The 14,479-nt window shown below is 45.0% G+C and overlaps 1 protein-coding gene across 4 annotated transcripts in view; it reads right to left on the bottom strand.

The window, feature by feature from the left end:
* arid1b (AT-rich interactive domain 1B) overlaps window positions 1–10,660 on the bottom strand; it is a 42,153-nt gene extending 31,493 nt beyond the window's left edge. For 3 of the 4 annotated variants that reach the window (XM_073492318.1, XM_073492319.1, XM_073492321.1), the window contains exons 1-4: window positions 9,977–10,660; window positions 5,939–6,130; window positions 3,267–3,410; window positions 1,711–1,824 (exon numbers count right to left, since the gene is read on the bottom strand). In XM_073492318.1, the coding sequence (XP_073348419.1) occupies window positions 1,711–1,824; window positions 3,267–3,410; window positions 5,939–6,130; window positions 9,977–10,660 (1,134 nt within the window). Of the gene's footprint in view, window positions 1–1,710; window positions 1,825–3,266; window positions 3,411–5,938; window positions 6,131–8,745; window positions 9,193–9,976 lie in introns of those variants that run through there. The other variant, XM_073492322.1, reaches the window with a different exon arrangement.
* Window positions 10,661–14,479: the final 3,819 nt, after the last annotated feature.

Here is a 14,479-nt window from a genome sequence, read left to right as displayed (position 1 = left end):
GGACAGTTTAATACACACTAGTGACACTCATATCTTATTTGATTTGGTTTATTTGCTCAAGCCGAAAGCCTCAAACTTAAACATCCAACTTTGTAAATCCTCGTCTTGTGATTTTCTCACGTTTGTTTAAAAAAACAAGACTTTAAAAACTATTTTCAATGTGTAATTTCTTAACAGATTTCTGTCTTCTTTCACCTTTTCCTCATACAAACTTAAGACTGTAACACGTTTCTTAATTGTTGTATTCAAAGTTCCCATAAAGTCAAATCTGCTGGTTATCTGTTTTAATCACATACATCTTGCTTTACATTTCATCTATTCTTCAGTATCAGGCCCAACAGAGTCAAAAAAGTCATTATGTAGTTGTTTTTAATTTTGAGTTTGTAACTTCCTGAAAAATCATTAAAAATGTTGATGACTCATCGTGCACTCAGGGGAGTGTATTAATTATTTGCCCAATAAATGCTTTCTTAATTTTATGATGCTGCCGTGGATGTATAAGAGCAGAACGTCTCCGGAGCAGAGTTTTGCTTGTGACTGTACAAAAACACAACTTCACAACTTCATTCAGTGATTTGAGTGAAACTGGGTCGTTTAATGGAGACAGCTTCACTATTATCTTTCAATGTTTTAATTTAACAATGAATTGAGAAAATAATCAACAGATTAAAAGATAATAAAAAAATAAAACTAGAATGAATGCTGACTTGTGAGAAATATTTGTGATATTTTACAAACATTTCAGACTAAATGATGAAATCAGTACAGATGAATTTATTCATATTAAGAATTTAAAATCTCAGGAAGAATTTTTCAGTGAAACCATCAGTTCTTGCAGAGCTGAACGTCTTTTAAATGTAGATTAGAGTTCAGTCAACATTCATGAGGACAGGTCGTTACTTCAGTTGTGTGTCTCAGTGTGAGGTCCAGCCAACACAGTGACGACCCAGCAGGAAGCGTCAGGCGCTCAGAGCGTGATACCTGCCAGGTTCAGCTCAGAGAAAAGAGGACGGCGCCATTATCGACAACAATGACGCCGAGAACGGTGCAGAACAATGAGAACCAACAGACAGCAGGGAGCTGTGAATCACCACCGCTGAGCCTGACACAACAAACTGCTCTTCATTTCATACAACAGAGGTCCGTCTGTTGGATTCAACCATTTCTGATCAGAACCAGGGCAGGAAGTCAGGAACTCACAGCTGCTTCATCCCAAAACATATCACCACTTTTATGGGCCTCTATGAATCAAACAGGACCTTAAATAAAGTTTGATCTGAGGAACCAAACTGTTCTTTTTCTCATCTGTCGCTCTGAGGAGTTCTGGTCCAGACTGTCACTTTACATTCACCCCATCAGTGATGTGAAGCAGTTATTTTATGGGTCAAGAAGAGATCTGTCAGCACATCCTCCGTGAATCACCAAGCTTGTCAATGAGACACGAGAGGCGTCACTTGGGTGGATTTTCTGATGTATCGAGTCTCAAACTGAGTGTTTTTTTTTCCTGAGATCCTGAAGAAGATTGTTGTTGAGATGAGGTTATCATTTCTGATTGGTTTTTAATCTAATCACACATTTTGTAAGAAAGTGAAACAATGAGAGAATTTCTATTTGAAAGTGTGACAAACGTAGATCTGCTTTGAATGTCGTTTTTGGACGTCAGATAAACAAAATGGCGGCACCGACTCGTTCTCTGATGCTCAGACTTACCGGCAGGCTGGACGGCCTCTCCTGTTGGCTCAGACTCAACTCCTCATGGTTTGGTTTCCCAGGAGTCATAGCGGCAGACTGGCCCCGCCCCCCGTACGCCTCCTGCGGGACCTCCTGAGTCGAGACACAAAGTTCAAACACTCAGAGATACTTAGATTTTAAACTCTAACTGGAACCGACGACGTTTGACAAATTTAGTTTGAGTAGATGTTCTGGTCCTCATCAGCACACACTCGGTCTGCTGATGAGGACAGTGTGAGAGGTTAGAAACCTCCAGAACGGTTTCGTCATGCACCTCGTGGTTAGATCATTTTGTTTACAAGGTCGAGACGTAAGGGAACGCTCTTGTCTCGATCCTCGCAGTCCTATCGAGGAATCCCCGCTAACAAAGTGGCTCCACTAATTCAGCTACAAACACGTTTAATTTCCTGTAACTCCTTCACAGTAAAAGCCCCCCGTTATTGAGTCATTTAAGAGCTTTTATTATGAAGCAGCATCACAGGAAACGTCGTGTTTTCAGCAGCAATAACTAAACATGAAGCAGCTGAAAGTGAACACGATGAAACAGTAAAACACAGCAGATGTTTGAAAGAACAAACGACAGATACTAAAGAGATTCAGTCAGAAGCTGCAGACGTACTGAGAGCTGAACACTTTAAAAAACCTCTTTCTCTCAGGTTTCCTGCACAGACGTGAGTTCAGTATCGATTTCAGGGGGAGACAGGTGCTTGTTACGGGCTGAGACGATAGAAATATGTAGTACAGTTCATCCTCATCCATGTATGTCTGAAACATGTCGTTCTGTCAACTTTACCAACAACGTCCACGTAGGAATCAGTGAAGGATTATGAATCATAATGTGAACAGATTTTTCCTCCATCGCTTCTTGTTTTTGCTGTAAAACACTTGATGCCGTATCAATAAAAGTGAAGTTGAAGTCACAGCTGAGGCCACGTTGTAAAGTTCATCCAGTTAATACTGAAGGAAAATAATCTCTGAATTCTGCTGGTTACTCTGAGGTTACATCAGAAACTCAATCTTCCTTTTAAAATAAAAAACTATTCTCAATGTAGTTATTTTGTTCTCTGGAGCTTCTGCCCTCAAATAATTGAATTCAATTTAATCTCTCTACATAAAAGCAGAGCGATAAAGTCGACCCGGTGGCAGACTTTATTTCTTGTTTTAAGAGGATGTTCGGAGACAAAATGTATTTCGTGAGGACATTTTTCGCAGCACCGTCAGAGAGGTGTCGACCCTGCTGAAGCCTCGGGGGCTTCGTGATGATGCAAGAAAAGCTGACGGCTTCACCAGCAGAAACTTTAAACTCTCTGGAGGCTTCGACTGAGACGTCTCCCCCCAGAAACACCCGCCTGTTTCAGTCTGGTGCAGAAAATCTCAGCGACAGATCAGTACAGATCAGAGACCCACTCACTGTTCCAATCATCAGCGGCCTTATAATAAACGTTTTAATAAAAAGACTGTCCACAATATATCAGCGTCGATCAGAATGAATCCACCAGGTGTCTGTGTTCAGCGAAGCTCTCGGTCACACCTACCTGTTGTGGCAGTGGGCGGGGCTGCATGTATGGTGGCTGGCTCGGGGCGGCGGGCTGCTGCTGCGGGGGGCTGAAGTACGGCGGCTGGCCCGGCTGACAGTAACCACCCACGCTCTGCTGCTGCTGACTGTACTGAGAACCCATCTGAGGACACAAGAGACACCAGCAGACTGAGTGTGACGAGGACGAAGAGACGTGGCCAGGTGACAGTGACAGTGGGAGGAGCTACTCATTTATTTTCATTTAACAGCGATCTGAAACAGGAGCGCAGCAGAGAAACACTGCTGGTTCCTCTTCAACAGAAGGTCACCAATTCATAGTGAGGTTGTTATTGATCAGCTGATCAGCTGTAGTTTGTGGCCTCTGGTTCACTGATGATGCACACTGACTGCACACATCATGGCTGACACCTGCTTACATCATCACACTGATGTCACAGCGCCATTACTGTTGCCTGGTGCCGTCCATTAGACAGCAGTCAGTGTGTGAGTATGTGCAGGAGGTGCTCTTGAGCAAGGCAGTCAATGCAGCAGGGGCTGCAGCTTTCTCAGATTGCAGCGAGGTTACGTCTTATTGCATTTTGTGGCATTTTATTCCCGAGGAGAGGAGGAGAACGCTCTGAGGAGGAAGTGTTGGCGCGCATCTCAGCGGCTCTGTGCACCTTTTTTAAGGTGGTATGAACATTAATGTAGAGCTTTGATATGAGCAGTAGATCCAGTAAAACAGAGAGGCTGATCACACCTGGTACCATCCACCCTAAGTGATCTGATCACACCTGGTACCATCCACCCTGAGGGATCTGATCACACCTGGTACCATCCACCCTGAGTGATCTGATCACACCTGGTACCATCCACCCTGAGGGATCTGATCACAGCCCAAAGTACGGGTGTGAATCAGAGCGAATTTAAGTGTGTACACGTATCCTGGGCCACAGTGACTCGACTGATGTCCTCTCTGGAGGAAGAGGGAGGAGAAGGAGGAGAAGAAGAAGAAGAAGGAGGAAAATAGATGAAGAGGACGAAGATAAAGAAGGACGAGCAGAAGAAGATGCATCGAACACTGAGGCCATCAGTCACATCTGGACTCGATTGTCTTTGTCTTGTTTCTTTGTCTCTTCTGTCTTTCTTAACTCATGAGTAAGCACCACACTGGAGTTTAATTTACAATCATCGTATTTATTTTATCACCATTTACACCTGAGGAACAGACGAGGTAACGTTTTAAAGATCTATTCACCTTAAATTCAGTCTCATTCACCGACTCCTCTCTCCTGGAAGTTACAGACAGACGACCTTCAGTGAACTTTGGTTTGAACATTGTTGGAAATATTTGGGATAATGTGAGAACACAACTCAACAACATGTAGATCAAAGGTCGAGTCGTTTTTAGATGTTTTAATGAAGAATTCTTAACATGTTTTACTTTTAATCTCGAGCTCGGCCGACATGTCGGTTCGCCTCGTTCACATCGTATCTGTGGAAAGTGGCTGTGATCTCTCATTTAAATGTCTTTTATTTAACTGCAGAAATATCAACCATTTTGTTCATGATTAAAAAAAACCTGGTCAATGAAAACGAAAACAGTTTTCTGCCCAAAGGAATGAAGAAATGCCAAAAACATAATTAGATTTATATGTTTATCAGCTAGAATGATTAAAGAGTGAAGATAGAGACTCAGTCTGTTTTAAAGTGAAGGATGAAAACAGTCCAACACCTACAGCCTGTTTTAACATTTTTAAGCAGTCGGATAGAAAAAACCTCCTGAAACAGAATCGGCCTGCGAGCACAGAGGGGGAAGCTGACGGGTCCAATTTCATGTGGAATCAGAGAGTTAATAAAGGAGGAGTCCCGGGGCCACCTGGGGCCTCGCTCACACACAAGTCATTACATTTCCTCCCTCTGCCTCCGTGTCTTCATCGAGTCTCAGCGAGCAGAGATGACAACACTGACACAAGTTCCCTCCGGCTGAACAAAAGGAAAATCTCTGTCAACCTGTAATGATGTAATCATGTCACTGTTACTCTGCGAGAGGCTTCGGGGAGCGAGGCGACATCAGACAATCGAAGGACTAAAAAAAAAACCTCCGGGGAAGAAAACTGTGATGGGAGTAATCTACGAGGGAGATAAAGTCTCCCAACGCCACCTGAAATCTTCTCAACACCACCGGAAACCTGGAAGCAACAATCCTGCCCTCATCCAAAGAAATACTGTGAGGTCGGTTAAAACAAAGACCGGTCCTGGATTCAAACCCGGCACGTTGGGTTCAATCAAAATCTCACTTGGTTGTTATTCTGATTTAAAGTCCCTGCGGTCTGATTCCAGCCAACGCTGCAGAAAACCTGTTTAATCTTTTTGTTTGTGACGCATCAGAGGCAGCGTCAGTCATCAGCAAACCCAAACCAGCAGCCTGGAGGCTAGAAATAGCCTCAGCCCAGTCTGCAGCAGAACACAGCCTGACCCAGCCTGACCCAGCCCGGCCCGCGGCAGCCACGGCGCAATGACATCAATAGTTCTGTTGTCCACGGTGACGAGGTGGCGGCGCTCAAAATACACAAACTACAACAACTGATGACAGACAGCACAAAGGACGCAGCATCATGAGATACAAACACCAACGAAGAAGAGGCCTCATGAGGTTGTGTGTAACGTGGTGGACAGAGCGCCTCCTACCTGTTGCTGAGGGTACTGCATCCCTCCCATCCCCATCTGCCCTCTGCCGGGCATTCCCATCGGGTATCTGTGGGCGGAGGGCGAGCCGTAGGGCTGGCCGGAGTACGGCGCCCCCTGCTGCTGGGAGTACGGGTTGTTGCTCATCCCGTAGAGCTGAGAGCGCTTCATCGCCATCGGGTCCATGGGCGCCACCTGGAGGAGATACACATGTGTTTCTAAAAACAAAGCTTTTTCTTTCATTCACACGTAAACAGTGTAACCAAAACAGTGCTGGTTACAACCTTCTCAAATGTTTACGTATAACTGAGGATCTACTCTCCCACTGCGTTGAGGAACAGAGGCGTCAGAATCACGACAAAGCGAGCTGCTGTTGCTACATCCTCCCGCCAACGCCGCTGGTCTTGGACGAGAGCTGGTCGGACAATTTTGAGAACGAAGTTGTTGTTATTGAACAAAGGCGAGAGAATTTCTGCATCTCGAGGGCATCGCTGTTGTCTTTGAGTGCGCTCTTTCACATGCACAATGAAGGACATGTGGACCCGTGTACGTGTGGACTAGACCTTTAACAGAACCAGTTAAAAACTCCTTGTAGAACGTTAAATATCAAGTTTGCCTTTCGCCCGGTGAGACGAGGACAGTAAACACATCAGAGGCTACTGTACCATCATGTGAGAGTCGGGTGGTGCCTTCACTGAACCACAACAAAAAAACAAAAACTGACAACTGAGACTAAACTCCTGGTGTCAGCGCCGATTCAACTGAAGCAGCACTCAGACACAATGTGAGCCTGCGAGGCCACTTCAGACTGGAGTCAACAGTCACGCCTGGGTACGCTTTAATATTCTCACACACACACACACACACACACACACAGTATTTGACACACTGACATAATAGTAGGTGAGCAGTGACTCAGATGTTTCACTGCTGCTCAGACGACTGCGGCTAAAAATAGAAAGCGTTGATGGATTTTAGGAACAAAACTCCGTCCAGACGTTTGATCCTCGTCTTTAATCTTCTCTCTGGAGGACACGTCTCCGTCCGTCAGCTGAGACGAGGAAACACAAACCGTCCACAGCGCTGGATGCTGTCAGAGACGATCGGGCTGGAAAACACGGGATCAATAATCCAGATGTGAGCAGCTGGAAGTAGCTGACTGGAGTTTGATTACGTTCAATAAATCAAACTGTAGACGTGAGGATTTGTTAGAAAGAGGAGATGTTAAAGGATATTTGATTTCTTTCACTAAATACTAATAATTCATCAATATGACGATATAAACGAGGCTGTTTATTTTATTTGATTTCTTATCAGTAGGAGGAATAACTTGTTTTATCAGCTCTTTAATATACTTTTTTATAAATTAAAGACATTTTCTGTGGGTCCAAAGACGTGTCATTATGAAACAGAACAATAATTGACTCAAGGGATTAAATGAACGATGATTATCTGTCGATCAACTAATCCATTAAATAACCAATAACTTCAGCTGTGATGTAACAGGAAGTAACATTAATATCCACAAATATAACTCATTAAAAATGTTTGTATTTTCATCACATCCTGCAAAACCAGCAAGGACACATTTAAATTCTTCATCTGGGAAACAGGTCAACAATTCAGGGAAACAACAACAACAACAACAATAATAATAATAAGAAGAAGAAAGTGTTTTTTGTGGATACAAATGGTAATTACAAAAACAAAAGTATTTCTTATTTTGGGGATAAACTAAATGAAAAGCACTGGATGTTTGTCACAGAGCGTCGAGGATTTATATTTATCTTTTATATTTATATTTATCATTCATATTTATATTTATATTTATAGTCCGTTCTGTGACTAAACGTGATGTCTGGAGTTTTCCTTTATCAGACCTCCTGTCGAGCTGCAACAATTAATCGATTATCTGATTATTAAAACTAAAGAAAATGAATCCACGACTATTTTCATCGTTAATCACTGAAGTCATATTTAAAGTAATAAAGCAAAACGCTCTGATGGTTGAACTTGATGTTTTTCTCGGTTTTAACTGAATATTTTTGGGCTGTTGGTCGTTGATATATATCGTTGATGTAATGATATTTAATAATCTTCTTTAAAGCTGCAGCGACGTGAGGTGTCACCGTGTACATTTGTTTATCTACAGCATTGAATCCTTCTGTATTAATGTTATTTATAGACATTTATTTTACGTTTATATCCAAAGTAAAGTTATAATACAGCGTTTGTTCAACCAGAAACGTTGTTTTCATTTGTTTGAGGGTCATCGTACCGGATACGAGTGATAAACATGTTTAATATGAACTGAGATTTAACTGAAATGATGACGAGCTGCAGAGACGTCCTGACTTACAGAACTTCTCCTGTTTGTTTGGTCCGGATCCAAACACACGTCACATCATCAGGACCAGAAACCTTCAGCTCAGTGGGAAATACACAGGATTGGTTCTGATGCATTTACAAGCTTCTGTTTCCTGAAACTGATGTTTCCTGAGACTCTTATCAAACCACTGTGATGGAAACTGTCTGTTTTAAACTCTGAACCAAAGAGTCAACGATCATCAGATTAACTGATGATAAAACAAGTTAACTGTATTAAATATAATATTATTGTGAGGAACAATCTCTCTTAATATTTTTAAATCTCCTCAAAGCTTCAAAGCTGGAGGACTCACACCTCGATGTCAACACTGCGAAGATATAAGGATCATTACTTTCACAATGAAGGAGACAAACAGCTGATGGTATTTTAGCCTCGATTAAAGGAAATAAGTTCGTCTTTTTATCTCATAATTTTGACTTACAATGGAAATATTTCTTCATCCAGCTCAGTTTAATGTTTCTCTCTTCAGTAATGAGCCTCCACAGGTGCTTTTCTCTCTCTGGTCCCAACATGATTTATCTGAACATCACAACGTGTCTCTGTCTTTATGTGTCTGATGTTTAAAGCAGTAAAACGCCTCCACGGTGCACTCAGACACTCAGACAGCGGTGGTGACGGTCAGCTGTCCCCGACATGAAGGAGGGATGACCGGCCGGTGACAGGGGGGCCGCAGCGGGGCAGAGGCCTCCAGCAGGCCGGGGCCGCGGTGCAGGGCAGCTGGAGGAGCAGGGCGGACATGTGGCTCCGGTGTTGTGCCGTCGGTGATGGCCACATGGCTAATCTGCATGTGAAGGTCAGGGCTCCGGTGTGGAGATGGGGCCATCACGGGCTCCCTGCCAGCCTGAAGTGGAGGCCGGATCACGGGCAGAGAGGAGCGACACACACCGCTCAGACCCGCTGACCCTCTCCACCCGGCGGTCTGTTAGTTAGCGTGACAGGGAGGCGACCTGGAGCTGTGGAGACGACCGACCGGTGGCGCCTCCGCTGACTCAGGACAGATAATTAGCACATGTGAGGCAATTAGATGATGTCAGATGTGAACGGAGCTGTCAGAGGAGCTGCCAGCTAACAGCTAACAGTCCCGTTAGCTGTTAGCATGTTCCCCGACTGTCTGTCACCAAATAACCCCCAAACACAACCACAGTGTGTTTAATGTACACACCACAGTGAACGAGCCACACACACACACACACACACACACACACACACACACACACACACACACACACACACACAGACACACACTCTTCAGGCCTGTTCGGCTCCGTCAACAGCAGCTAAAATGCTAACGCTAGCTTAGCCTAGCAAGCTAAAAACGGAGTCACCTTGGACACGGAACAGAAACACTGACTTTACTCACAACTGTCAGCTCGTACGGCTGTTATTTAATGCTGAATACGCAACTAACACATTAAGGAAGAATCTTTATATACGGTATTGTTAAAATACTCAGACGTGTGAGTCATGTTGCATAAATGACGTCTATCTGCAGTGGAGCTAAAAAAAAAACACACCTAGCTTACCAGCTAACTGACGTGTTAGCACAGCGGCTAACGTAGGTTAGCTGTCACAAACCGTCTGTCTGTCATTAGTCAGCCTAGTTTATCAGCAGCTCGCAGCGGCGGACGGTACTTTAATAAAGCAGTATTCACCTGGGACCGGCCGCTGCCCTGCCCGGTGCTCCCCGGGCTCATGGCCGGGTGGTTTCTTTGTTGCCCTCCCCAGCCGTGAGCAGCCGAGCCGTACTGGGAGCCCATGTCTTTCGCCAGCCCCATGCTCGGCTGCTGCTGTGCGGGAGGATTATTATAATCTGGATATCCGCTTCCATAACCCCGCATCATCGTGCTCGGAGACGTCAACAGCTGGTTTAAAGTCGGCGTGGCTCCGGAAGGGTGCAGCTGCTGCTGACTCTGTCCGGGAAACCGCTGAAACCCTCCGTTGTTGCCGCCGCCAGCTCCTCCTCCAGCCGGGGAGCTGGTAGCAGCCATAGCCGCTTTGCTGTGGTTAGCCGCGGCCGGGCCCAGCAGGCTGTTCCCCGGGCGCGAGGGGCTCATCATGCCGCCATATCCACTGTTCCCGTAGCCGGGTCGATAGTTCGGGTAGTGGTTATACGGGCTGTTGTTGTTGTAGCCTTCGTGGGAGTTCTGAACCTGATCCATGGTGCCGTGTGCCGAGCGCGCCGCCGTTACCCCCGTCCCTGCGCTTTGTTGTCCGCCATGTTGATCGAAGCTGGGCCCTCCTCCTCCTCCAGCCCCATAATAATGATTAAACCCGGAGCTGGTCGGAGGAGGGTTGTTGTTGGTGCTGTTGGCGGCTGATCGCAGACTGGCATCCATCCGCTCCTCCTCCTGCTCCTCCTCCTCCTCCTCCTCCTGCTCCTCCTCCTCCTCCTCCTGCTCCTCCTCCTCCTCCTCTTCCTCCTCCTCCTCCTCCTCCTGCTCCTCCTCCTCTTCCTCCTCCTCCTCCTCCTCCTGCTCCTCCTCCTGCTCCTCCTCCTCCTGCTCCTCCTCCTGCTCCTCCTCCTGCTCCTCCTCCTCCTGCTCCTCCTCGCTGGTGTTCAGCTGCTGATGCTCCGCTCGGCTGTTCCCCGCCGGGAGGAGGGTTTCTGCCCCTCCATGATGCTGTCGGCTCCCGCTGCTCTCTCCTCTCCCCTGCTGGCTGTTGTTGTTGTTGTTGTTGTTGTTGTTGTTGTTGTTGTTGTTGTTGTTGTGGGTTTGCCGCCGCTGCTGCTGGATGAACAGTCTGAACGGCGGAGGTGTGTGGTGGGATGATGATGATGATGATGATGGAGGAGGAAGAGGAGGTCCAGCAGCTCCTTCGCTGCTGCCGACGTGTGTCACTCTCTGCCCGCCGAGCCTCCGTGTCTCCATGCCGGTCACAGTGGAGCCGCAGCCCGGCCTGTCAGCGCCTCTCTCCCCGCTGCTTCGCCTCCTCCGGCGGCAGGTCTCCCGGGAACACGCCGGGCCTGACGCCTCAGGTGCACATGTCCGGAGCCGCTGGAGGAAACTTGTGTCACCCACAACAACACTATGGTCCATATGTAAACATGTACATGCATATATATGTTCATATTTATATTATTTTATATGTATTTCCTTTGCACAACAACAATAAACTCTTGTTGCCTTTATATTCTGTAATTCTGTGTTTACATGTAAAGATAGTAAACAGTATAAACACATCTCGTCCCTATTTATCCTATTTTTATTCTGTATACTTTGTTTTTGTTTCCTTCATTTAATATTGTTTCATCATTGTTAATGTTTACACTTTATTTACAGATACTGTTAGTAATTAGTAAATAAAAGAGTAAAAACTGCCCCTCAGTTTTCCAAACATAAAACCAAAAGTCAAAAACTAAAAATATTCATTATTTTTCATAGCGACGACAAAAACACAACAATTAACTGAACTGATGATGAAAATAGTTGCTGTTTAATTTTCTGTCAGTTCACTTATTGATCAGATCAACACGTTCATCCATCAATCAAATGTTACCACAACAGACATGTTTGTTTATGACGACATGATTTTGAACTGCATCATTAAAGGAGCAGTCTGTAGTTTAATGAGCAGAGAAAGATCCTCATCGACTGAATAAACAAACTGACCTTAAAGGACAACACACTTTACACTGTTTTACTGTGTTTATATGTGGCGGACCCTGCCACCTGTCCAGCTTCAGCAGTGTTCTGGGACCTTGTTGTCCTCTGAGAACAGCTGGTTTCCTCACTGATGGAAACCAGTTTGTATTATTACCTCATTCATATTGTAGATATTTAAATTCTGCATTTTAAATCTACAGAGTGCTCCTTTAAGTCCAACATGCAGCTTAGCACGTCACATGTGATGTTGAATAAGACGACAGGGTTGGGTTGTGTCACCTTTCTTGACAGTAAATGTAATAATTTCACCAAAATCCTCAAAGTAACGCATTAATATCTTTATTACTGCCAGAAGTGAAACATTCCTGTACGTATGACCCGTCACACTGACACCAGCCGTCCTCCTCAGGACAACAACCAGGAACAGCTGGAAAAGTGTCCTGAAGCCCGGAGATCACAAACTGATCTGAGAGGACGTCACTAAGATGACCTCGCTAACACTGTTAGCTTAGCTTCCCTGAATCAGTCCACTGTCCCTGATCCACCATGTTGCTTCTCACCACTTACTGTTTCCTCTCACTTCCCTTTACAGCTGTAATAACTAATACAGCTGCTAGGGGGCGCCGCCGCACAACAACAAGCCCGGCCTGAATTTTCCACCTGTTCACGGTCGTTTTCCTGATGACGAGGAGGAGGAGGAGGAGGAGGAAGAGGAGGAGGAGGAGGAGGAGGAGGAGGAGGAAGAGGAGGAGGAAGAAGAGGAAGAGGAGGAGGAAGAGGAGGAGGAAGAGGAGGAGGATGAGGTGTTCAGTGTAATGTGTTATAGATACAGGAATGTTTCACTTTCAGCAGTAAAAAGTGGTTTTAATACATTAGTTTAAGGATTTTGGTGAAATTATTACATTTACTGTGAAGAAACACAACATTTCTTCTCCAAAGCTACAGACTGCTCCTTTAAGAAAACAGACGTGTAAATCCATCGCTGAGTGTCGTCTGTCTCCATTTTTAATGTTGAAAACAGAGTTATTGTTGTTGTTGTTGTTGTTGTTGTTGTTAGCCGTCCACTGGCGGTCCCATGATGCACTGGGTGGGTCCGTCGCCTCTGACTGAACAACATCGCCCACCGCTGGGTTTGTAATGAACTGCAATAAACATGAGCTTCAGTGCTTTGATGAGTCGGTGTGAAACATTAATAATGCAGATTCCTGATGAAGAGCGACGCTAACGCTCGAGTTCAAGGTCACGAGTCATCGAACCGGCAACCTCAGTCCACTTGTGTCCAACAAACACAGCAGAACAAAAACGAGAGTGTGATGAGAGAGCGTGTGTGTGTGTGTGTGTGTGTGTGTGTGTGTGTGTGTGTGTGTGTGTGTGTGAAGGGGACCCAGTGGAACCTCCCACAGCAGCACTGGAAACAACCCAGTCAAGTCGAGCAGGGAAACTGGGTCAGGAAGCAGCAGCAGCTCTCAGAAACACTGTGATGAAGACACGACGCTCAGAGCTGCTCAGAATCCGGGTCACACTGATGTTCTGGGACGACACTGTTCACCAGACGGGTCATCAGCACCACGACATAAATGTGCTCATCCTCCAGCCTCCAGAATATAATCTGTGTTGATGATCTGATCAGGTTGCTGCTCATGAAAACATCTTGATTTATTCAGTAGGATCCAAACACGTCACGTCTCACTGAGAGGATGTTCACACCTGGTGTCAACATCCACCTGAGGATCTGATCACAGCTCTGAGGACAGGTGGGAATGAGGACACATCCAGAGGTGTTCGCACATGTGTCCTGGACCCACTGAAGGACCGGCTCCTCAAGAAGAAGAAGAAGAAGAAGAAGAAAAAGAAGTACAACAACAACAGCAACAACAACAAGGCAGATGGATAACACACTGTCTGTTTCAACTGATCCAATCACTGAACCACAACATCACCAGACTCCCTTAACAAATGTGGTGATTTTAAGAGTTGTTGAGTTAAAACAAACTTTCTAACGTAGTGAAACTCTGTCTCTGACAGACTCTGAATCTTTGTCTCCTTCTTGTAAATTCAGCATTAAATGAAAACAGTAAGTTGTTTGTTTCCTTGTAAAAGCACAGATACTCAATCATGGAGACTGAAACTGCCAAGATCAAAAAATATAATTAAGTTATAAATGTGACAAAATGTATATTTTTGTTCTGTATTTATTTACCTTTTTATTAATTCCCCTATTTATTCATGTTTCCATTTAATTTTCAGTTATATTTACTGACTTTCCATTTGTAATCGATTGATTCATTAATGTTGAGGAGGTTGTGTTATCACCTGTGTCCATTTGTTGGTTGGTTTGTCAGCAGGATTTCACAAAAACTGCAGATCGGATTTCCACCAAACTGGAGGATGAGTCTCTGCCCACGAGCAGAACTTGCATGAAGAAAGATCTTGGCAGCACGTTGCCTCTCTTCAAGGTTTTCTTACTTAGATTTTATTTTTTGCAGCGTGGGGACAGTTTGTACCAGCGAGAACAAGATCTGTATGATAAACATATTCCAGGAAACATTT

The sequence above is a fragment of the Pagrus major genome, chromosome 22 (assembly GCF_040436345.1).
Source record: "Pagrus major chromosome 22, Pma_NU_1.0".
NCBI classification, from domain to species: Eukaryota; Metazoa; Chordata; class Actinopteri; order Spariformes; family Sparidae; genus Pagrus; species Pagrus major.
Note: the sequence above shows the minus strand (reverse complement) of the source record. Positions and strands in the feature narration are given on the sequence as shown.